Below are 24,080 nucleotides of genomic sequence, written 5' to 3' on the forward strand. Positions count from 1 at the left end.
GACATGATGTCACGTAGCCACTGAGCATAATTAGGCAGGGTAGTGTCCCTCCATCTGAGAAACCGCCCACCTAACCATAAGAGAAATAAAAGCTAATGCATGTCGTTAGTGTTATGTCACTCTCTCCAACAATACCAAATAAAGCAGTTAAGGGATTTGGTTTAAAATTAATTTTAAAATGTGCAGAGGGGGTTTGAAATACTTTGAAGTCTCAAGGCAGATGATTATCTAAATGGAAAAAGATGGGAAATGAATTAAGTACAGGTTTTCTTGTGCCCAAATCACAAGCTAGCCAGCAGGTACACAAAGTGGTAAAGAAGACAAATGGCTCATTTGCTTGTTTTGGCAAGAGTTAGAGGAAGAAATAGAGAATTAGTGTTACAATTGTGCAGAAAAACTTGTGATGCCATATCTGGACTGGGCACTGTTTTGATTTTTGTTTAAAAGAAAGAAAAGACTGACATTGGAGATGGTCCCAAAGAGATTCAATAAGCAAATCCTGGGGCTGAAAGGCTTGTCCATTGATGTGTGGATCACAAAATTAGATAACCATCCTTTAGTGAAAGGAGTATCTTATTGAAATTTGTAAGGTTCTTAATGGGTATGGTAAGGTAGCTGTCGTGATGTTTCCACCAGTGGGACAATCTAGGACAAGGGCATATAGTTAGATTTTATTTACTATATAGATAGAGAACATATATAGAACATTACAGGACAGTACAGGCCTTTCAGCCCACAATATTGTGCCAATTTATATATACCCTCTCCACAGCAATCTAATTTTTCTCCTCACACCCATAACTCTCTATTTTTCTTGCATCCATGTGCTCATCTGAGTCTTTTCAATGTCCCCATTATCACAGTTCTCACCACCACCCTTGGCAATGCATGTCTTTTCGTGGGTACTGCTTGTTCAATGGAGTCCATTGTTTACTCTCCATGTACCTATCTTTGGCTTGACTTCATGGACGAAGATTTATGGAGGGGGTAAAAAGTCCACGTCAGCTGCAGGCTCGTTTGTGGCTGACCAGTCCGATGCGGGACAGGCAGGCACGATTGCAGCGGTTGCAAGGGAAAATTGGTTGGTTGGGGTTGGGTGTTGGGTTTTTCCTCCTTTGCCTTTTGTCAGTGAGGTGGGCTCTGCGGTCTTCTTCAAAGGAGGCTGCTGCCCGCCAAACTGTGAGGCGCCAAGATGCACGGTTTGAGGCGTTATCAGCCCACTGGCGGTGGTCAATGTGGCAGGCACCAAGAGATTTCTTTAGGCAGTCCTTGTACCTTTTCTTTGGTGCACCTCTGTCACGGTGGCCAGTGGAGAGCTCGCCATATAATACGATCTTGGGAAGGCGATGGTCCTCCATTCTGGAGACGTGACCCATCCAGCGCAGCTGGATCTTCAGCAGCGTGGACTCGATGCTGTCGACCTCTGCCATCTCGAGTACCTCGACGTTAGGGGTGTGAGCGCTCCAATGGATGTTGAGGATGGAGCGGAGACAACGCTGGTGGAAGCGTTCTAGGAGCCGTAGGTGGTGCCGGTAGAGGACCCATGATTCGGAGCCGAACAGGAGTGTGGGTATGACAACGGCTCTGTATACGCTTATCTTTGTGAGGTTTTTCAGTTGGTTGTTTTTCCAGACTCTTTTGTGTAGTCTTCCAAAGGCGCTATTTGCCTTGGCGACATGTACCTATCTAAATGTCTTTTAAACATTGCCTCTACCACTTCTGGAAGCTTGTTCAATTTATGCTGCAGCAACTTTACAATTCTGCGAGTCACTGTCATGACTGTTTGCTTGTGAGATCCACAAGCCCAGGAATGTGTTATTTCCATTTCAAAAGATGTTACGTAACCCAAAAGGCTGCAATGAATCAGTATTGCAGTGAAGAACATCACAACCAAGGGATTAATTGTTACTGGAGACATACAGGAGACTATGGATATTGGAATCTGGAGCAAAAAAAAACAATGCTGGAGAAACTCAGCAGGTCGAACAGTATCAGTGGGAGAAAAAGAATGGTCAATGTTTCAGGCCAGAACCCTTCAAGACTGGGAGTGAAGAGGTGGGGTGGGTAGTCATTATAATGAGGACAAGGGTTGGAAGGGTTGTCCAGGAGCCAGGAGGGATTGGTGAACTAAGATGATGAACTAAGTAGATGATGAACAAATGAGGAGGTGGTCAATTGGTGGACATGCATCAGTTTCCCACAGCAGTTCCATCTGTGTGGGGAATTATGGTAGGGAAGACTGCCATTGCTATGCTGCATTTTGAGCCGCAGAGAGTGGCCTCAGCACAGGAGCGGCCAGCTGGGCTGTGGCGGCCAGCTGGGCTGTGGCGGCCAGCTGGGCTGTGGCGGCCAGCTGGGCTGTGGCGGCCAGCTGGGCTGTGGCGGCCAGCTGGGCTGTGGCGGCCAGCTGGGCTGTGGCGGCCAGCTGGGCTGTGGCGGCCAGCTGGGCTGTGGCGGCCAGCTGGGCTGTGGCGGCCAGCTGGGCTGTGGCGGCCAGCTGGGCTGTGGCGGCCAGCTGGGCTGTGGCGGCCAGCTGGGCTGTGGCGGCCAGCTGGGCTGTGGCGGCCAGCTGGGCTGTGGCGGCCAGCTGGGCTGTGGCGGCCAGCTGGGCTGTGGCGGCCAGCTGGGCTGTGGCGGCCAGCTGGGCTGTGGCGGCCAGCTGGGCTGTGGCGGCCAGCTGGGCTGTGGCGGCCAGCTGGGCTGTGGCGGCCAGCTGGGCTGTGGCGGCCAGCTGGGCTGTGGCGGCCAGCTGGGCTGTGGCGGCCAGCCACTCCCTGCCCTGCCGATCTCCCCTCCCCAGTGGGGTGGGGGGATGTCAAACAATGGGGAGTTGGGTCACGGGTTTCTGGAGTCCCAAGGGAGCCACTTACAGCGGTTGCACATTCAGGTGCATCGGTGGAGCATTGAGTGCTTTCTCTTTCCGTGGCTGAGTTCTTCTACTATTCCTGTTTCAGATTCCAGCATATTCAGTTTTATTTTGATTAAATTAACCAAATATACATGTCATTGTCCAATTACTATCCTTCTGCCCAACATTTTTTTATGCTAACCACCCCATATGCCTGCATTTATTCCATATACCTCTGCCTTGCTCATTCAAGTGCCTGTCCATATGCTTCTTGAATTTATTTTTGCTGTTCCTACCTCCCACCTCTCTGCTCCAAGAAAAGGTTTGTGTACTGTGGTACAGTGAGAAAGCTCAGTTTGTGAGCAATCCAGCTGATCAATACAGACATAATACAGAAAAAAACATGGTATTTAGCTGAGACTTGCAGAGAGCTGATTGTGGACTATAGGAAAGGAAAATCATTGGGAGATCAGAGGTGGTGAAGGAGATAAAATTTAAATTCTGGGAGTCATAATCTCTGAGGACCTTTTCCTAGACCCAATCTATTAATGTCATCGTGAAGAAAGCACGTCAGTGCCTCTACTTCCTCAAAAGTTTAATATGACATTGATAACCTTGACAAACTTCTACAAATGTGCAGAGGGAGTTGTGTTGACTGGCCTCACCACGGCCTAGTATGGGGACACCAATATCTCTGAGTGAAAAGCCCTGCAAAAGGTGGTGGTCACAGTGCAGTCCATCACAGTCCAGTGCATCACACCATTGGGAACAGCAGCAATCATCAAGGATCCACACCACCCAGCACACGCTCTGTTCTAGCTACTTCCATCAGGAAAGAGGTATATGTACCACAAGACTTGTGCCACCAGGTTCAGGAATGGCCTCTACTGCTCCTCCATCAGACTCCTCAACGACAAACTCAGACTCGTTTAAGGACTCTTGCTTTCCAAATGATTTATTGTTGAATATTGTTTTCAGTATTGTGCAGCATGTTTACAGTTCTTTCCTGTTTACATTTCTTTGGTATCAGTATCTTGAATACAGATTTTTTTTTTGCACTACCGATAAGTAGAAATTCTGGCTGTCCCTTGGTAAAAAGAATCTCAGGATTGTAGATGATGATGTGTATATACTCTGACAATAAATCTGAACTTTGACTCTTTTCAGTCTTGGCTTTTAGAACATGCATGATGTGCTTGAGGATGAGAACATTGCTATCAGTTCAATTATTTATCAATGTACCATTTTATTTTGAAATATTACTGGAGCTGTTTGTATCATATTTCACATTCCTCTCACCTTTGCCTTGGTGATAATATCAGTAACAAATATCAGAACACAAAATACAAGAATTGTTAACAGATCTGGCACGATCTATGGCGAGAGAAACAAAGTTTCTCTGAAAGGTCAGCAACAAGTGATCATTGATTCTGATCAACTAGTGATAACTTTCACAGACACTGATAACATCAAGGGTTTCCGTCATTTTCTGTTTGTAATTCCTGATTTCAAACACTTGTTTTCTTTTGCTTTTTATTGAGGTATATTTTGGGCTGTGAGTTAGCATCTGATGGAGTATATTTACTTAGCATGCAGGAGCTGCTTTTTGGGTGTAATTTTTAACTTTGTTCTGAAAATTTTGGATTTACCCTGGTGTTTCTGCCACGGCCCTTTCTTGTTGCCATCTTCCTTACTCTGCTCATTCTGCCAGACCTTGCCCATTGAAAGGTGAGAAGAACTAGAGAGCAAAAGGTGCAGGGAATTGACATGCATCGGACAACTGTTTAAAAATATCCCATTAAATTTCTATTTTGTGATTTATTTCTTTTTTAGGAAAGGAAATTACATTACTGATGCAGACATTGAATACTTTGAGCACCCCAGAGGAGAAGCTCGCTGCCCTCTGCAAAAAATATGCAGATATGGTAACTAAAATGGTTTAAAGTGTATGATCGTTGTTTAGACTGTATCTACAATTAACATGAAAAAGTTGGAGTGTGAAAAGCATGCATCCCATCCAGAAAAAGAATGAACCTGAGTTGGGTTATTGAATAAGTTGGCCCTCATGGCCAGATGGAATGTCACCCTGTTTGTTTTTTTTGGCTCCAATCATTATGGAGCTGTTGTACGTTTCTTCTCTCTCCTACTCTTCCAGACACTGTCAGATGTACTTCAATTTCGTGTGGTTTTTCTGGTATATTTCTCCAGAGTCCTGAATTTGTTGTTCGATGAAGAAGTTGCATATCTTGGACAAACCTTTTGCTTTTGGGCTGAAATAATCATGTCAATTTAAAACCAACCCTAAAGTAGTGATATTTGATCTTTCTGCAGCTTGAAGAGCATAGAAATACTCAGAAGCAAATGAGATTGCTCCAAAAGAAACAGACTCAGATCATCCAGGAGAAGGATCACTTGCGGAATGAGCACAGCAAAGCAATTCTGGCACGCAGCAAACTTGAGAGCTTGTGTCGTGAGCTGCAACGGCACAATCGAACACTCAAGGTAAGCTGAATGAGTTGGTTTAGAAAGGTGAGCAGAACATTTCATCGAGCTGCTTAATATACTGACACTCTTGCACTTTAATAATATTGTTTTCACCTGAGTCAATTTGGCAACCTGATGGACAAAAGACTGCCTGGTCTATAAATCTTTTTTTTTAAAGTTACCATCCATTATCATGTGCTACTGAGTAGGGATGTGAGGATAGAGCACATGAACACATGCATGGGTCGTTGGTACAGGAGGGAGGGTTTCAGATTTATAAACGCATTTATAAGAGATGGATTTCTTCTGAAATTTCTAATATTTGACCTGTACCTACCCAGAAAACTTTGGAGGCAGAATTGTTGAATATATTCAGTGGAGATTGACAGATACTTGATCTACGAGGGAATTCAAAGGGTATGGTAAAGGTTCCATTATTGTATGTAATACTACATTTAGAATGCAACATGCATTTTATTTTTAACTTTGTCTACCGTAAGGAAGACAGAGTGTTGCCACTTTGTCAAGCACCCCTCACAGAAATGTGTCCCCAGCGAGGAACAAACTCACGACCCTGGTTTACAAGACCAGTGCTCTTACCACTGAGCTATGGGAAAGAGAATAGGAGGAAATTTACTGGAAAATGTTTGAGGGACTGGAATAATCAATACTTGGAAAGGTAGGAATTGGCTCATGACCTCGTTGGGATAGATCCTGTCTGACTACTCTGAATGTTTGGTAGAACTAACAAATGCGTTGATGGGATCATTGCAAGCGATGTCGTCCAAGTGCACTTCAGCCAGGCCATTTTCAAGATTCCACAAAGGAGATTGGTCTGAGAGTTTAAGCACATGGCAAGTTAGCAAATTGGATCCAAAATTGCTGATAGGAAACACAGGGTGATGGTGGAGGATTGTTTTAAGAATGGAAGTTTTGACCAGTGGTATACACAGGAATCTGTGCTAGGAATCTTGCTGTTTAATAAGTTTGCAGGTGATGTCAAAGTTGGTAGCACCACTATCAACACTACTTGAAGTCATTCTAAAATGGAAGTTGGTCGTTGATCATTTGGTAAAAGAGAACAATGCAGATGGAATTTATTGAGGGGAGAATTGTATTGGAGTTGTAGGGAGATCAGCTTGGAAATCTGCCCTTTGACCCAACTTGGCTTTGCCCACCATGAGCTACAAATGTTCTCCCTTGATTGTAGGAGGCTGAGAAGGGATTTCCCTCTAGAGGTATGCAAATTGAAGAGGTTCATGGATAAAGTTGATAGTTGTAGTCTTTTTTTTCCCCCAGGAAAGTACAGTGTAAAAATATAAAGGTAAATACTTAGGGTGAGGGGAAAAGATTTAATAGGGACCAGGGGGTGGTGTGGAAATGGAACAGTCTACCAAAAAAATCTGGTAAAAATGGGGATAATTGCTCTATTTAAAAGATATATGGACAGTTACATGCACAGGAAAGCTATTGAGAAGGGGTGAGCAACCTACAGCCTGATACCCAGCACTCAGTAATTAGCTACGTTTTTTTTTAAAACCCCACCAACATTGGCAGATTGTGCACGTGGTTGGTTCGGCTACCATAGTGCAGTGCATTGTGGGACAATTGAGGGCTGGTGTGCCAGCTCGGCAGTGGGATCTGATTTTGAGCGGGCAACTGTTGAGTTTGGAATGTGCTTGTTTGGATGCTAATATTTGGCTGGCAGAGTGAGACTGGGCCGGCGGCGCCAGCAGGCGAACAAGTAAAGCTCGTGTCTGGATCCCACAGGCTTATGGCCAAGTTTACTGGCGGGTGCAATCAAGGATTATCTGGGTCAGTGGTCCACATCTGGTCAGTGCCACAGGAAATCATTCTGGGATGAGGAGGTTAACTCGACCGCAGGACAGGGAGAAGCTTCGAGGAAAAGGGAGAGGCAGGCAGAGAGTATGGGCATGGGCTGGTGTGGAGGTTGGTTCAGTGTGGCCTAATATTAACACCGTATTCATCGTAGGTTTTTGGAAGGAATTCGGTTGATCTTGTTGCTTGAACTTTTTCTGTGGATTTTTATTTTGCTAAATTATCGGTTATGTTCATTGTCGTTGCTTGAAGTGTGTATTGCACAATCAAAAACTTAAATTACATTATATCTGTATTTCAGTATTTATTTAATGTTGGCATCAGTGTTGCCTGCCGTTCAACTAACTGCAGCATGCAGCCCATGCATAGTAAAAGGTTGCCCCCCCCCCCCCCCCGGGGGGGGGGATATAGGGGGGGAGGTTGTGCTTTCTGTACCAGAAAGTTCTGTTGGATGTTGTGTTAATGTATCCTTCACTGCGCATACTAAAAAAAGAAATATGCAGGAATTAAAATCTGATTGCATTTTGTGTTTGTCATATAAATGGTTTGGTTTAATCATGTCACTTAATCTACGTTGGGAAAATTTTCCCACAGGAAGAAGGTGTTCAACGTGGAAGAGATGAGGAAGAAAAGCGGAAAGAGATCACTTCTCACTTCCAGGTAACTCTAAATGATATCCAGGCCCAGATGGAACAACACAATGAACGAAATTCCAAGCTGCGCCAAGAAAACATGGAGCTGGCAGAGAAACTGAAGAAACTTATAGAGCAATACGAGCTGCGAGAAGAGGTAAAATAACAAAAATACTATGTTTTTCAGAAGGCTTTGTTTCAAAGTAAAAGAACCAAATGGAACCCTGAAGCTGTTCTGTAAATGTCATTTTGTTTTCTAGTAATTTTAAATCTAAACTACATTTTAAGATATTGGCTCAGGTATGTGGCTTATTAGGGGTTCAAACATGTATACGTTGCCTTGGAATTTGCACATCAAACACGACAGGAAAATTGTTCCCATTTCAACAACTTTCACTAGTTTATTATCCTCGAATTTCTGATTGGTTGGATATTGTCTCCACTTGAATGCCAAAGCAAACTGACCAAAGAAATAGGAGGAAGTGGAATTTGTCTTGCTCGGCAATAATTTTTTCTCAAATTGTATGTAGATGGCCCAACCAGAGAGACTGCAACAGGGAACCTCCTCTTGGAAAATGCAGCAAGGCCAGTAACTGAGATGTCAGTAGATGTCAGTGGTTTTAAAATTGTGGAAAATTATGGAACTGATCCACATTAATGTCCTAAATTGGTGAAAGGCTAACTTTGAAGGCATTGAACAACCTGCAAAGATTCTTATCGGGAAAGCCTGTTTGCAGGTGAATGGACATCTGACAAGTGGGAGGCTTTTAAGAGAGATGGAGAGCTTTGATTATTTACCTCAGTAGTTATTTGCAGAACAAAATGCTGTACAGGTGAATTGGGATTTCTTCAAAAAAATAATTTCAAATGACCTGCCATATTTTTCTATTATTGTAAGCATCTTTCTGTAACACTATGTATGAAGTTAAGATAGCATTCTTTTGCTTCTCTGCAATTGTTTCTGAGAATGGGTAATACTGGCTAGCTATCAGAAGGCCCAAGCTTTTGGATCTATGAAACACTAGCACAGAAGTAGGTCCTTCAGCCCATCTAGTCTCTGCTGAACTGCCAAATCCCATGCACCCGCATCAGGACCATGGCTTTCTATATCATTCGCATCCATGTACCTGTCATAATCAAGTCTGCATTCACCACTTCAGCTGGCAGCTCATTCCACATTCTGGTGAAGTTCTCCCTTTAAAAATTTCCCCTTGCACTCTTAACCCTGCCCTCAAGTTCTTGTCTCACCTCACCTGAGTGGAGAAAACCTGCTTTCACTTGGTCTAAGAAGTTGAAGGGAATAAAGCCCTAATCTGTTTAACTTTTCCTTTGTAACTCCAGGCACCATCATTGTAAATCTTCTCTGCACTCCTTCAATCATTTTGATATCCTTCATGTAGTTTGGTGGCTAAAACAGCATAGAATATTCCTGAATGAAACAAAGTATGAAGACACTGTGATTGTAGAAAATATGCAAGTGCTGGAGAAACTGCAGCATCTGTAATCGGAAAAGATATATAAACAATGTTTCAGGCTTGAGCCCTTCCTCAAGGAATGAGCAAAAAGCAGGCAGGTAGTTGAATAAAAAGATGGGGGGGAGGAGGGCAGAAGGGACAGAGGAAGGAGGATAAGCCACTACCCAAGATAGGAATGAAAATTGAAATCCTTGAGGGCCAAACTGGGAAGCCTGGAAACGGAGCTGGCAGCCATGTGGCACAAGATGGCAGTGGAGGCAAAAAGCTAGGAAGGATGAATGGCTGTGGAAGCGAGTCTGGGTGAGTATGTGATCATAGAGTTTGAGAGCTGCAGGGGGTGCAATTTATTACATCTTCCAGAATATCAAGAGACTGAACCTTCTTGACCACCCTCCCATGTGCTTTGAGAGGTTGGTTGTGGCCAGAAATTACTCCTATCTAAGTAAAGATCTGGACCCACTGCAATTTGCCTACTGCCACAGCAGATGCAATCTCACTGGCTCTCCACTCAGCCCTACATCACCTAGTCAACAGCAAATCAATCAAAAGAAGCAAGGGTTTGCATATGTTAATTAATTAAAAGCTGCCAATAAATAATAGTGCAGGAGTGACAAGAGTTGTGATGAAGCTAAGGGACCTAGTGTGTGGGTACATGCCTCTTTAAATATGGCAATGTAGGTAAACAGTAGTGATGAGATTATTTGGGGTGCTTGCCTTAAGGGATCCCAATACAATTATTGGGATGTCACGTTGGAGTTGTACAAAAGGTTGGGAAGCCACGCTTGGAATGATGTGTGCAGTTTTGGCTGCCTCGCTGAAATTTTTTTTTGTATAAAGTTGGAAAGGGGACAGATGTGATTTACTATGTTGTTGCGAGATTGGGGAAATCAGGTTATTGTGAGAGATTGGAAAAACTATGACTGTTTTTCTCAGAGCAGGGAAGGTTGAGATCCAGCATTGATGAAGTATACATACGGTAAATAATGGTCTGTTTCCAATAGTGGGAGAATCCAAGACGAGAGGGAATAACAATAAGTTGAGGGAAGGATGTGAGGGGACAGTTCTTCACTCAGGATAGTGGGCAAGCAAAACATGCTGCCAGGCAGTGTGGTGAAGACTGTACATTTAATCCATGGATGGGCTGGGTCTGGAGTGCTATGGGATTACTGCAGGTGAGTGGAACTAAAACAGAAGGGCACGTTGTTTGGTAATGGCTTCTTTCAGTGCTGCAAGACTTTGATAGTGGCCATGGGTGGGAGAGGTGAGATTTGGATGAAGAGGTTTTTTAAAGGTCAATTAAAAATGAGGTTTTTTCTCCTGGTGAAGTAAACTTTTGTGAAGTTAACTGTTGGAGCTCAACACCTGATGAAAGTGGTACATAAAATAGCATGCACGAAATGGTATGTGTTGGAATTGATTTACTTTGAGTCCTGGTGGTATCAATTTTAATAATGTAAACTTGTTTACAGCACATTGACAAGGTGTTTAAACACAAAGATCTACAACAACAACTTATTGATGCCAAACTCCAGAAGGCACAGGAGCTGCTGAAAGAAGCAGAGGAAAGACACCAAAAAGAAAAAGATTATGTGAGTTATTAATTTCTTTGAACTTTTCTCTTTCACTTGTATGGACATCACAAAGACCAGTATTAAAACAATACTGCAAAGAAACAGGCCTTTTGACTTGTGATGTCTGTGTTAACCATGGTGCCACATTAAACTGATTCCATTGAAAGCATCTGATCTCCATCTCCCCATTCCCTGCTTGTTCTTCTTTCCTATTAAAATCCCTATTCAATGTCCCCATCACATCAGTTTCCACTTCCACTACCAGTCCCACCCTCTGCTCCTGGAGCAAATTCCAAGCATTGACTACTTTGTAGATCACATAGAGTTGTAGTGCGCAGAACAAGCCCTTCAACCCAACTCATCCATGTTAAACAGGCATTCTGGGCTAGTTGCATTTGCCTGTATTTGATCCCTATCTTTAAACCCTTTCTATATATCTGTCCAAATGCCTTTTGACCATCCTAATTGTACCCATACCAATAGCTTACTCTGGAAGCTTGTTCCACATATGGATTATCCTCGTGTAACTCTTAAATCTTCCTCTGAAATCTGTGTCCTCTTGTTCCAAAATAACAAACCCTGCAGAAAAGACTGAGCGTTCACTTTAGCTGTGCCCTCCTAATTTTATAAAGTTCCTGTCAGGTTACTCTGAGGCTTCAGATAACGAAAACACAGCTAATCTAACTTCTCCCAAAAACTCAAACCTGCCATTCCCAGTAACAACCTTGGTGAATGTCTTTTGGACCCTTTCTACTTTAATTACATTCTTTATATGACTAGCTCAGCTGACTGCAGAAGTGTGGTCTCCACAATGACTTGTCTAACTTTATCATGATGAACCAACTTTTGTTTGATGAAGGCAAGTTTGCAAATGCTTGCTTTGCCTCCCTGACACCCGAATTGCTACTTTCAGAGAACTCTGCACTTGTGCTCCTTGGTGTCTCTTCTATGATGGTCTCCAGGGCTCTACCATTTAATAGAATGTAAACATACATTAGATACAGAAACTTCAACCCATCTAGTCTGTGCTGAACTATTATTCCGTCTAATTCCAGAAATCTAAATCTTGACCATGAGCCCTCCCATCCATGTCCCCACATAACATGCTCTTAAATTTCAAAATTGAACCCGCATCCACCACTTTTGTTGAGAACTTGTTCCACACTCTCACCACCCTCGGATTGAAGGAGTCCTTCCCCACCCCCACCCCCCCCTTCAGTGTTCACCTGAAGTATTGCCCCTTTCACCCTCTTAATATCCTCTCAACCTTGTCTCAGCCAATCTCAGTGGGGGGAAAACCCTGCTGGCATTTCCCCTATCTGCGCCACTGTGAAAAGGTAACGGTTACCTCGGGAAACGGGTAAAGGTCCGACAATGTCCACATGTATGTGGCTGAACTGTTCCCGGACGTGTTCAAAATCTTGTACGGATGCTCTGGTGTGTGCCTGTGTACCTTGGAAAGCGGGCAATGGGTGCAGGTTCTGGTCCAGTCCGCAATCTGCTTCCGAAGCCCGTGCCAGATGAAACTTTCTGCCTCCATGTGGACCGTGGACCTGATGGGAGGGTGGAAAAGTTCATGGATATGGTGGAAGACTTGCCTGCGCCACTGCTGGAGAACCACTGGTCGCGGGTTTCCCATGGAGACATCGACAGGACGGTGCCCTCACGGTGAGGAGTCGGGAGGTCCTAGAACCACAGGCCCGTGATGGCAGTCCTGAAGGCCCACGTCTCCTCATCGGACTTCTGGTCCCGGGCGAGCTGGTCGAAGTAGAGGCCGGGTGTCAGCGTGCAAGTGGCTGGTTGTGAGAGTGCGTCGGCGACCACATTGCCTTTCCCCGTCTTGTGCAGAATGTCAGTGGTGAACTCCAACACGAAGGAGAGGTGATGCTATTGGTGGGCCGACCAGGGATCTCTTGCCATAGCGAGCGCCTGAGTGAGGGGTTTGTGGTCAGTAAAAATGGTGAAAGGCCTCCCAAGAAATAGCGGAAATGACACGCCACCAGGTCCATGCCCAGCAACTAATGATCGAAAGTGCTGTACTTGCGCTCTGGCGGGCGAAGAAGTCGGCTAAAGAATACCAGTGGTTTCCACTGTCCTTTTACCTGCTGCTCCAGGACTGCACCGACGGCTGTGGCAGAGGCATCGACAGAGAGCGCCATATGCAGGTCGGTGTGTGGGTGGACGAGCAGGACAGCCTTCGCAAGGACATCTTTCATGGCTTTGAATGCCCTGCTGGCCTCTGGAGTCCATGCGAGTGTCTTGTCTTTGGCCGTGATGAGGGCGAAAAACGGCTGCATGATACAAGCTGCGCCTGGAATGAAGCGGTTATAGAAATTGACCATACCTGCGAACTCCTGTTGTCTGGGCATGGGAACTCCCTGATTGCAGCGACCTTCATAGCAGCAGGTGTGGCTCCTTCGGCCATGATGGTATGACCCAGGAACTGCATGGACTCTTTCCTGAACTGGCACTTGGATATATCATTAGGCCGAAGTCGACCAGTCAGGAGAAGAGGGTGCGCAGGTGAGACTTGTGTTGTGCCCGGTCTCTGCTGGTGACAAGGATGTCGTCCAGATAAATGAATACGAAATTCAAATCCATGCCCACTGTGTCTGTAAGGTCTGTGCGGCGTTCTTGAGCCCAAATGGCATGCATAGGAACTCGAACAAGCTGAAGGGGGTGATGGCCGTTTTGGGTGTGTCCAAGAGGTGCACTGAGATTTGGTGATACCCCCGCAACAGGTCAACCTTGGAGAATACTCTCGCACCATGCAGGTTGGTCGTAAAGTCCTGGATGTGAGGGTTCTTGTAATAGTCAGGTACTGTTGCGCCTGGAATGAAGCGGTTTTAGAAATTGACCATATGTGTGAACTCCTGTAGCCCCCTTGAGGTTGTCCGGGCATGGGAACTCCATGATTGCAGCGACCTTCATAGCGGCAGGTGTGGCTCCTTTGGCCGTGCTCCAATGATCCAAGAACTTGAATCACTGCCCCCTGCACCATCTCTTCAGTCACACATGATCTTCTTGTTCCAACCTTCTCTAGTCCGTGGCACTGGGAGTAATTCAGAGATTATAACCCTGGAGCTCCAGCTCTTCATCCTTTTTCCTAACTCTGTAAGCTTTGCAGGATCTCTACCAACTCCTGCCTATGTCTTTGGTGCCAATATGTACCAAAAAGTCCATACTGGAAACATTCACAGCCTTTAGTTCAACTTCCTGGTAACCCCTTGAAAAGAAAAATAATAAGGTTGGTTAGACATGACCTACTGCACACAAAGCAATGTTGACTATCCCTAATCAGTCCCTATCTATCCATATGCTTGCATATCTGGTCTCTTGATATATTTTCCATCAACTTACCCACCATTGATCAGATTTACAGGCCTATGATTTTTTTTGATTATTCTTGGAGCCTTTTGTAAACAACTGAACAACATTAACAATCCTCTAGCACCTCATCAATGGCTAAATACCTCCACAAGGATCCCTGCAATTTCTGCACTGGCCTCCAAAAGGTCTGAGGGAATATTTTGTCAGGCCCTGGGGATTTATCTACCCTTGTTTGCCTCAAGACAGAAAGCACTTCCTCCTTTGTACTGTGTGTCAGGTCCATGGGATTTTCCTTCACCTTGTCTGTCAATGCAACCTCATGCCTTTTTGCCTTCCTGATTTCCTTAACTGTTTATTTGCATTTCTTATTTTATCATGCATCTTTTAGGATTTAGCCAATGGTAATGGATCAAATGGAACTTTCTGATTGCCCATCATTAAAGTACAGCTTAATTGATTTCAGATTGATGATCTTTCCTTGATGTTCAATTTCCTTGGCCTTAAATATTAAATTTTCAACTGTAAATACTGCCTGATGTGTTAAACACATCTTAAAATATTGGTAAATGTGTTCTCAATGTATTTTTCTCCTGAATTTCAGCTGCTAAAAGAAACAGTAGAAAGCCAAAGGATGTGTGAACTGATGAAGCAACAAGAAGTTCATCTAAAACAGCAGGTGTGTCCCAAGTGAAATAATTATTCGAGAGAATTTTGTCTTTTTTTATTAAAAAGTTCCAGTGTGAAAATTTCAAAGCCCATTCTTTGGTTCGTCTATTCCAGATTGCATTCACCCTCCGGGTGAAACAATTTTTTTTATTAGATAGGTTGTCAAAACCAGATAAGATTTACCCAAGGCTACAGTGGAAAGAGAGAGAGGAGATTGCTGAACCATTGGTGATTATCTTTGCATAGTCAATTGGGACAGAAGTACTGGAGGGTTGCAACTGTCCTTCCCCCTTCCAGAAAAGGAGTAAAGATAACCCAGGAAATAATAGACCAGTGTGGCTTCACTGGTGGACTAGCTGTTGGAGCAGATCCTAAGATCGGATTTATAAGGTTTTCGAGAGGCATAATCTGATAACAACAATCAGCATGACTTTGTCAAAGGAAGGTTGTGTCTCAAACCTAATTGAATTCTTTGAGGATGAAACAAAGAACATTGAATGTAGTGGTGGATGTTATGTATATGAATTTCAGTAAGGCTTTTGATAAGGTTACCCATGCAAGGCTCATTTAGAAAGTACGGTGATATTGCTTTGTGAATACAGAATTCTCTTTCCCAGAGAGAAGGCAGAGGGTGGTTGTTAATAGCTCATGTTCTACATGGAAATTAGTGACCAGTGGTGTTCCTTTGGGGTTTGTTCTGGGACCCCTGCTCCTTGTGATTGTTTTTATAAATGACCTGGATGAGGAAGTGAAAGGGTGGGTTAGTAAGTCTGCAGATCACACAAAGGTGTTGGTGTTGTGAATAGTCTGGAGGGTTGCCAGAGGTGACAGGGGCATTGATGGGATGCAGAGCTGGGCTGAGATGTGGCAGATGGAGTTTATCCCAGTAAAGTGTGAAGTGGTTCATTTTGATAGGTCAAATTTGAAAGCAAATGGAAGTGGGAGGACTCTTGGGCAGTGTGGATGAATTGAGAAATCTCAGGGTCCGTCCATAAAACTTACTTTTTGCATTGATAATTAGTGTTGGCATGTGGTATGTTGGCATATGGCATCAGTGACCAGGTACATTAGCAAATGTACTGACATTTTCTCTGTGCCCAGGACCATCATTACTCGCTCTAATCAGAAGCCATGGATGACTGCAGAGGTGTGTGCACTGTTCCCTTCAGAGCTGGTGACAAGGTAGCCCTAGCTACTCCAAGAGCCAAGCTGTCTAAGGCCATTAGGGAAGCAAAGCATGAGCATGGCCAGTGCATTCATAGTCACTTCCTGAACAGCAAGGACATGCGATGCATGTGGAAGGGCATCCAAGATCCATTTGCATCTGAAATATTTTGCTTGAGAAAAATAGTTATTGCCCGATTTCCTTTGGAGTTATGAAACCATACACATAAGTCAATTAGTTACAATTAAAACAGGGCTTTTCAAGCTTTTTCTTTCCACCGATATACCACCTTAAGCAATCCCATACTAATCACAGAGAACCTATGGCATAGGGAATACTTACTGGTATGAGTGGAAAGAAAAGGATTGAGAACCACTGCCCAAGGGATTAGCGGAATGATGGTTAGCACAGACTAGAAGGGCTGAATGGCCTGTTTTCTGTGCTGCAGCATTTTATGAATTTAAATCAACAGGTTGTACATGGTGGATTTTTTCTCAGGTGCATCTATTTCAATGCAAGGAAAATTATAGGAAAGGTAGATGAGCTTAGGGCATGGATTAGCACATGGAATTATGACATTGAGGCCATTAGTGAAACTTGGTTGCAGGAGGGGCAGGACTGGCAGCTCAATGTTCTGGGATTCCATTGCTTTAAATGTGATAGAATAGGGTGGGGGAGGAGTGGCATTGCTTGTCAGGGAAAATACCACAGTTGTGCTCAGGCGGGACAGACCAGATGGCTCATCTACCGAGGCTATATGGGTGGAGCTGAGGAATGGGAAAATTACGACCATGCTCATGAGGTTGTATTCTAGACCACCCAATAGTCAACAAGAATTGAAAGAGCTAATCTGTAAAAAGATTGCAGACAGCTTCAGGAAACATAAGGTTGTTAAATCTCCGATTTGGGAACAGAACAGGTAACAGAAGTATGTCTAGGGAATATTTTGGGTCCAGTAATCATAATGCCATTAACTATGGAGAAGGATAGGTCCTGGCCTCGGGCTGAGATTCTAAATGAAGTGGTGAATGTGGACTCATTTTTAACATTTAAGAAGAATTTGGACAGGTACATTAATGGGGGAGATATGGAGGGCTGTGGACTGGGTGCTGGTCAGTGAGACTATGCAAAAAAAGGTTTGGCACAGACTGGAAGGGCTGAAGTTGCCTGTTTCTTTGCTGTAATGTTCTATGGTTTATGCAAACTGTGCAGATGTCAGGCTCTGGAGAAAAAATAATTTGCTGGATAAACTCAGCATGTTGAGCAACGTTAGTTGCTGTTTGACCTGCTGAGTTTCAGTGGTTTGTTTTATTGTTTATGCATATTTGTTTTGTATTTTATTAGCTGGCTCTATACACTGGAAAGTTTGAAGAATTCCAGACTACTCTATCAAAAAGTAATGAAGTTTTTACAACCTTCAGGCAAGAGATGGAAAAGGTAGGGTTTGTCACCTCGAAATTGTGGCATGTTCAGACAATCTTACAGTCAGTATTGGTGAGCTAGTTAGCCAGTCATACTATGCAAATTTATCTGTAATTTTTGCTGATAAAACTACCTTTTTTAAGTTGCTAATTCATGAGTGTTCTTATCAGCTTTCTTTATTTATAAGAAGTGCCTTGAACTTCAAAACTCTTGTGTTAAATCTCCTATTCATTTTTTGAAAGGAAATTGAGGTTTTGTTTTGAAAATCCTCTGGTCCCATCAGTAAGGCCTTCACTTGTAACTTGCACTGTTTTGCTTCAGGGATAAGTTTAAAACTTCTGGTTTATTGCACTCTACCACTAATTTCATTTCCTTGATATGACTGTAGAACTGTTCTTGAAGACGTGGGTAATTGTATCATTTTTGCCCACTCAAGAATTTCATGTGGAGTTGGTGTATATACTGATAAAGGAAATGTGTAAACAAACAAAATTGCCTTGATCTGCCTGGGTTAAATTGTCAAATTATCTATTATTAAGACAATTGAATCAAAGCACCTCTTCTAGCTGATTTTGTTTTGAAAAGAACAGAATAATGTAGCTGGAGTTGGTTATTTGGCTCTTCAGGCCAGCTCAAACACTCATTATTTGTTAATCATTAATGTTAGAACCCTGTGCCATCTTCTCCCCAGGTTCACCACCTGGGTTGTTGCATAAATGTCTCCTGATATTGGTTCTAATTGTGTATCTTGTATCTTGAGGCTGCGACCTTGGGTACTGAACCCTCCAGCCATCAGAAAATCACTGTAGTTTGTTTTGTCCTGCTATAATTTTATAGATTTATTCCTTTAATTCCACTAAACTGCAATGAAAATAGGCCAAATTATCACAATCCCTCTTCATATGTCAATCCATCTATTCCAAGAATGAATCTCCTGAACCTTGGTTTGCATTTCCTCTGTGTCAGTTACATCCTTTCTCTGATAAAAAAACTGCACACTCAACTCTGGGGTCTCACCAAGACCATGCACAACTTGAGCAAGATATTGCAAGCTACTGCATAGCATGACTTCATGCCACCTAATATTTCAATTGTGAGTTCTGCACGTTCTCATTTATAAAATATTGTTTCCTTTTTGTTTCAATGAGATGACAAAAAAGATTAAAAAACTGGAAAAGGAAACTACGATGTACCGGGCCCGATGGGAGAGCAGCAATAAAGCTTTATTGGATATGGTAGAGGAGGTAAATACCCATTTCTCTTTTGATCCAAGAATTGATGTATAAATTTTAAATATTAACACCAATAAGAAGTATTTGCCATTTTAATAGGTCAAATTATAGTTCAATTTAAAGTTGCCCATTCACTTACACAAGTTGGATATGAAGTGATCAGAGTTTTTTTTGGGGGGTAGGGGTGAAATTTCCTATAATTTGTGTTACATAATGAATTGTGGTTTGTACTGTCAGGAACAAGCTGTTCAGCCCATAAATCTGGCTCCACCACTGATAACTGACATCAGTTATAAACTGCAGTGATAAATATTGACCATCCATAGGACTGCCCATCCCTGTACTATTCCTAGTGCTAGGGCTTGTCTTTAGTTTTCTTAATTTTCCCTTTCAGCTTTCCTCTTGTAGATCATAATGTTACAATGACATGTTGCTCATCTCTAGTTGTTGGTCCTCAGACATTGAAAGAAGATAGTTGAGTGGCAGAAACCATTATTTGCTCATCCAGTATTGAAAGGGTGTAATGAAAACTTGGCATATTGAACATTGGCTGTATTTTTTTCATTTAAAACTAGAAAACCCTGCGTGACAAAGAATTTGAAAATCTCCAGATAAAAATTCAACGCTTGGAGAAATTGTGTCGAGCTCTTCAGACCGAGAGAAATGACTTGAATAAAAAAGTTCATGACATGAGTGTGCAGTCAACACAGGATGGCTTCAGGAAAGAGGATGGGGAATATGAAGATTCACAGTCCATCAGTAATGTCTCCCAAGATGATCAAAGCAAAGATTCCACTGCAGTTGTTTCTGATAAGACTAACTGTCCTAACCAAGAAATTCAGCTCTCCTCTGAAGATTGTGCTTGTGTGACTGAGCAGATGCAGTCATCCATATTTACAGAAAATTTTGAGGAATCTAATATTGAAGCTTCCAGCATCCAACCTGAATTATTATCATCAAACAGCTCCTTGGAGTAGCTTGCCACACTCTTGGGGAGTATGAAAAGGGTGTATTGAATTTTACTATAATCCAAAATGTTGTGGCTGTATGGAACTAAGACATTATGGTGTGGATGAGATTATTACTTAATAGTGACTTCTTAAAGTTCCCTCCAAAGCTTATTGATATAGAAAGTTTCTGATTGATACCAAATGGCTCATCCAAGTATGAGTGATAAGCGTTTGGTTTATTTGCATGCAAAAAATATTGGTGTGATTAAATAGGTTCCTGAAATGACTTTGCACTTCCAAAAATGACAAGTGGCCATTTGAAAGAAAATATCCAAAGAAGGATGGTCTGTGGTTCATTTACTCATTCTGAAAATTACTATCGCTAGCTGTTTTAATATCCATTCTGCACTTCCTGACCCCCAGAGTGTGAACATCTTTAGTTTCCTTGATTTTATTGGGCTGTTTTCCTCCCACAGTTGAGCTGGCAATTGCATCTACTTTTTTCCTTAATAGACATTAAAAGACATGCAATAGTGGCAAGACAAAAAAAAAATCTTTTTACATTCTGCTATTGAAAATGTTTAAAGAGGCCTTGGTATGTTGAAAATCAAGATTGGGCAGAGGAAGGTTATGAAGATGTCTTTTTCACTTGCTCAGCAGATTGCAATAGGTTTTAAGTTTTTAATACTTGCTACACTTTGTTTGGAGGAGATAGAAAAGAATTGAAAGTTAGCCAATTGCATTTCTATAGAAATTCCATTTACATTATTGAACACCATTGTCAAAAGGCCTTTGAGGGAGCTTCCACATTCTTAATAACCACGAAATTAAAGCATATTTTACTTTCGATTTTTATAGATTCTTGCTTCCATACAATTTCTTTCCTATCACATTTGCTTGGAGTAAAAAAATGACCACCTCTATTTTCAAATCTTTCAATCTCTTACAGAATCTTTTGAATCATATTATTGTGAAAATTGAAACAATATATTGCCATTGCAGTGGTATTTGTGATGTTGCCTTTTGGGGGAAAAAATAAATGATATCTGATATGTAGTTTTCTGTGGCCTCCTGAAGCTCATGAATATGAGCATTGAATAAAAATGTCACATAAGCACTTTCTCACATGCCATCTTCACTTTATCTTGAAGGTTTGAGAGAATTAACATTTTATTGTGTTTTCTTTTAACTACAATATTTTCTATTAAATAAAATCTCTTGTTATACTTGGTATTCAAAATTCTAGTAACTTACTAATTGTACAGAAGAAAATATTTTGCTAATTACTGAAAAAATGCTGTGACTCCTCTCCCATGCACCTCTTCTATGAGTGTGGTGTTGAAATTTTGTTCTTCAGAAACCTCGTTCTTACAAAAGTACTATGGGATTATTTCCTGTAGAATAGTAGATTGTGCATTGCTGGGTTTTGTGGATTTGGAATATTTAATATCTTTCCAATGTTTAATATTTTGTAGACTAATGCAAAATGTGTTGACAGGAACCAAATTTGCATTTGATTGGGGTTGATGTTTCAGAACACAGTTCGCCTAGTGGTTAGTGCAATGCTGTAACAGTGCCATTGACCTGGCTGTTTGTAAGGAGTTTGTATGTTCTCCCTGTGTCATAGAACACAACAATCCAGTACAGGCCCTTCGGCCCTTGATATTTGTTTTTTTAAGTACTAAACCAACGCTACCCTGTAATCTTTTATTTTTCTTTCATCCATCTGCCTCTTAAATACCCCAGGCACCCACACTCTGCGTACATATTTTTTTGAAAAAAACTCCTTTCTTCCCTTCTCTTTGTCCTTTGGTGTTTGCTATTCCTGCCCTAGAAAACAAGTGCTAGCTGTCCACCCTAGCTATGCCTCTCATAATCTTGTAAACCTCTATCAAACTATCAAGTCTCCTCTCATCCTTCTACTCTCCAAAGAGAAAAGTTCCAGCTTGACTAACCTTGCCTCATAAGACTGGTTTTCCAATCCAGGCAATGTCCTGGTAAATCTCTGCATTCTCTCAATAGCTTCCACATCCTTCCTATAATGAGGTGACCAGAAATTAACACAATACTCTTGTGTGGTCTTACCAGAGATTTGTAGAGTTACAACATGACCTCTCTACTCCTGAACTCAATTCCCCCTATTAATGAACCCATCGACCTTCTTAACTATCCTATCAATATGTGCGGCAACCTTGAGGAATGTATGAATTTTGACACCCAAGGTCCCTTACCACACTCCCAAATAACTGACCATTCAACCTATACTCAGCCTTCTGGTTTGTCCTTACAAAATTAATCACCTCACACTTGTCTGGATTGAACTTCAGCTGCCACTTTTCTGCCCAACTCTGCATCCTGCTATATCCTCTTATAATCTTGGACAACCTTCAGCTCCATCCACAACTCCTCCAACCTTCATGTCATCTGCAAACTTACTGACCCATTCCTTCATCCAAGTTTCATTCATAGAAATCACAGAGTAAGGATCCAGAACAGATTCTTGCAGCACTCCACTAGTCACTGACCTCCAGGTAGAATACTTTCCTTCCTATGCTACTCTTTGCTTTCTTCCTGCAAGCCAATTTTTTAAATCCACACAGCCAAGGCTCGTGACTTTCTGGATAAGTCTCTCGTGCAGGATCTGGTCAAATGCCTTGCTAAAATCCATATATACCAAGTCTACCTTGAACAGAATGTCCCACTCCAAACTATTGAAGGCTTTCTCGCATCCAGAGCTACGGCTGTGTTTGGATCCACCCCTGACTGTGCCAGATGTACTATATTAAGCAATCTAGTTATATTGTCTGCTGGTAATCTCTTTGTAAATCCAACCGGGTCTGGATTTGTTAATTTCAGCAAATATTCTGCCAACCTATTGGCCAGTGCTTTTTCTGATTTTATAATCTGCATTCAGTAATGAAATGGACCTATAGGAGGAAGGATTAAATGGTCCCTGTCTTTTCAGGATCACAGTGATTGCTTTGAGAGACTGTGGGAGGGTATGTGCCTCCAGTTTCATAAGAAGGGGCATTAGGGATCATTGAGCTCTATAGAATTCACTGGGGAAACCATCCTCTCCACCCTTCCCCCCCAATCCCCCGCAACTGAGTTATCAGCCTGCAAAGAGCTTAGGGTTCTTCTCTTTTGAGAAGGGGGCACTCAGCCCTTCTTGATCCTCCTGATTAAAATTTGATAGTTTGAATGTAAGCAATAAATCATGTATTTTAGCAGGGTGTCCCCCCCCCCCCCCCCCACCCCTAACTCTGATTTATACTTATTCAGCTCTTTATAGAATTTTCTAATTTATTTCCTTTGGTTTATGTGAAATCTTCCCTTCCCCGTTTGGATTGCATTGATTGTTCTTGAGACCACTTCTGCCCTCACCTGACAAGACTTCATGGGCCCTTCCCCCAGCTTGTAACACTGTTTAGATCTTAAGATTAACTTTTCTGTCTTGTATGTTTGCATTGTATTATATTTGAGCTTTTTAATTCATTAAATTCCAGTATTTTTTTTCTGAGCCTGATCTTTGGTAATCTTTCTCCAGTTGGGCTATTTCCTGTTCCAAGTTGTTTATCTCTTTCATATGTCCCTTTTGATAGCTTTGGTATATCCAATTATCTTCCTCCTTAAATAAGCCATATTAGGATGCTATTGTCAGTAGATGGATCATTTGTCTCACAGAACAATTTTATCGAAGCTCTAATGAAGCTACAAAATTCTGGTTTTCCCAACAGTAACAAGTTAAGGAGACTTCTATGCCCCTTGACCTGCTTATTTGGCATTTTAATGGACAGATTCAAGGGAGAATGGTCACAGCAATCAAGCCATGTACTCAGTCTCTACTATCCTACCCTGACTGAAGCCAAAACTGAATCAATTCTGGTGTAGAAATTATGTTGTCTTGAGTGAAACGAATAATCCCTCTTTTCAGATTCTGCCTTCTCCAGATGTTTATTAAATTCACTTCTCTCATAAAGGCAGGGTAGACTTAGCTGCCTTGTTAACTTTCTTTACTGACCTGTCCATGACCAGATCCAAACAAAAATTGAAATCCCCTCCTATCAAGACATTTCCACACCCCTCTGTTATCTTCAAGAATATATCTTGTATAAAGTATTTGTTATCAAAACTGAGTGTACATGTTTATAAGTATCCATAATTTGGAGTATATTTGACAATGTATCAACAAATTTCCTGGCTGGATCAGTGACTTCAAGGACCATAACATTCTTCCTGATCAGGATGGCATCTCCCCTGGCTCTGGAATTAAAGTTGGACGACACCACCTGGTCCACCCACCCACCCCCTCCTTAACTTTGTTCTTCCTGCAAAAATAAAACCGATTTGTCAAATTCCAGTTCACATCGAATTTTCATTCCTTTCATAACTCAAATGAGTTTATTTTTGAACAGCAGTACCTAGTAATTAAAATCCCATGCTATATATTTAAAAATTTTTGAATT

General features: G+C 42.2%; 1 protein-coding gene across 1 annotated transcript in view; it reads left to right on the top strand.

The window, feature by feature from the left end:
- Positions 1-23,134, top strand: part of LOC138741256 (alpha-taxilin-like) — a 41,604-nt gene extending 18,470 nt beyond the window's left edge. Inside the window, exons 3-10 of the mRNA XM_069895045.1 lie at positions 4,682-4,773; positions 5,180-5,350; positions 7,766-7,960; positions 10,748-10,867; positions 14,781-14,855; positions 17,355-17,447; positions 18,581-18,676; positions 19,240-23,134. Coding sequence (XP_069751146.1) covers positions 4,682-4,773; positions 5,180-5,350; positions 7,766-7,960; positions 10,748-10,867; positions 14,781-14,855; positions 17,355-17,447; positions 18,581-18,676; positions 19,240-19,641 — 1,244 coding nt within the window. The 3' untranslated portion in view covers positions 19,642-23,134. The remainder of the gene's footprint in view (positions 1-4,681; positions 4,774-5,179; positions 5,351-7,765; positions 7,961-10,747; positions 10,868-14,780; positions 14,856-17,354; positions 17,448-18,580; positions 18,677-19,239) is intronic.
- Positions 23,135-24,080: the final 946 nt, after the last annotated feature.

The sequence above is a fragment of the Narcine bancroftii genome, chromosome 8, assembly GCF_036971445.1.
Source record: "Narcine bancroftii isolate sNarBan1 chromosome 8, sNarBan1.hap1, whole genome shotgun sequence".
NCBI lineage: Eukaryota > Metazoa > Chordata > Chondrichthyes > Torpediniformes > Narcinidae > Narcine > Narcine bancroftii.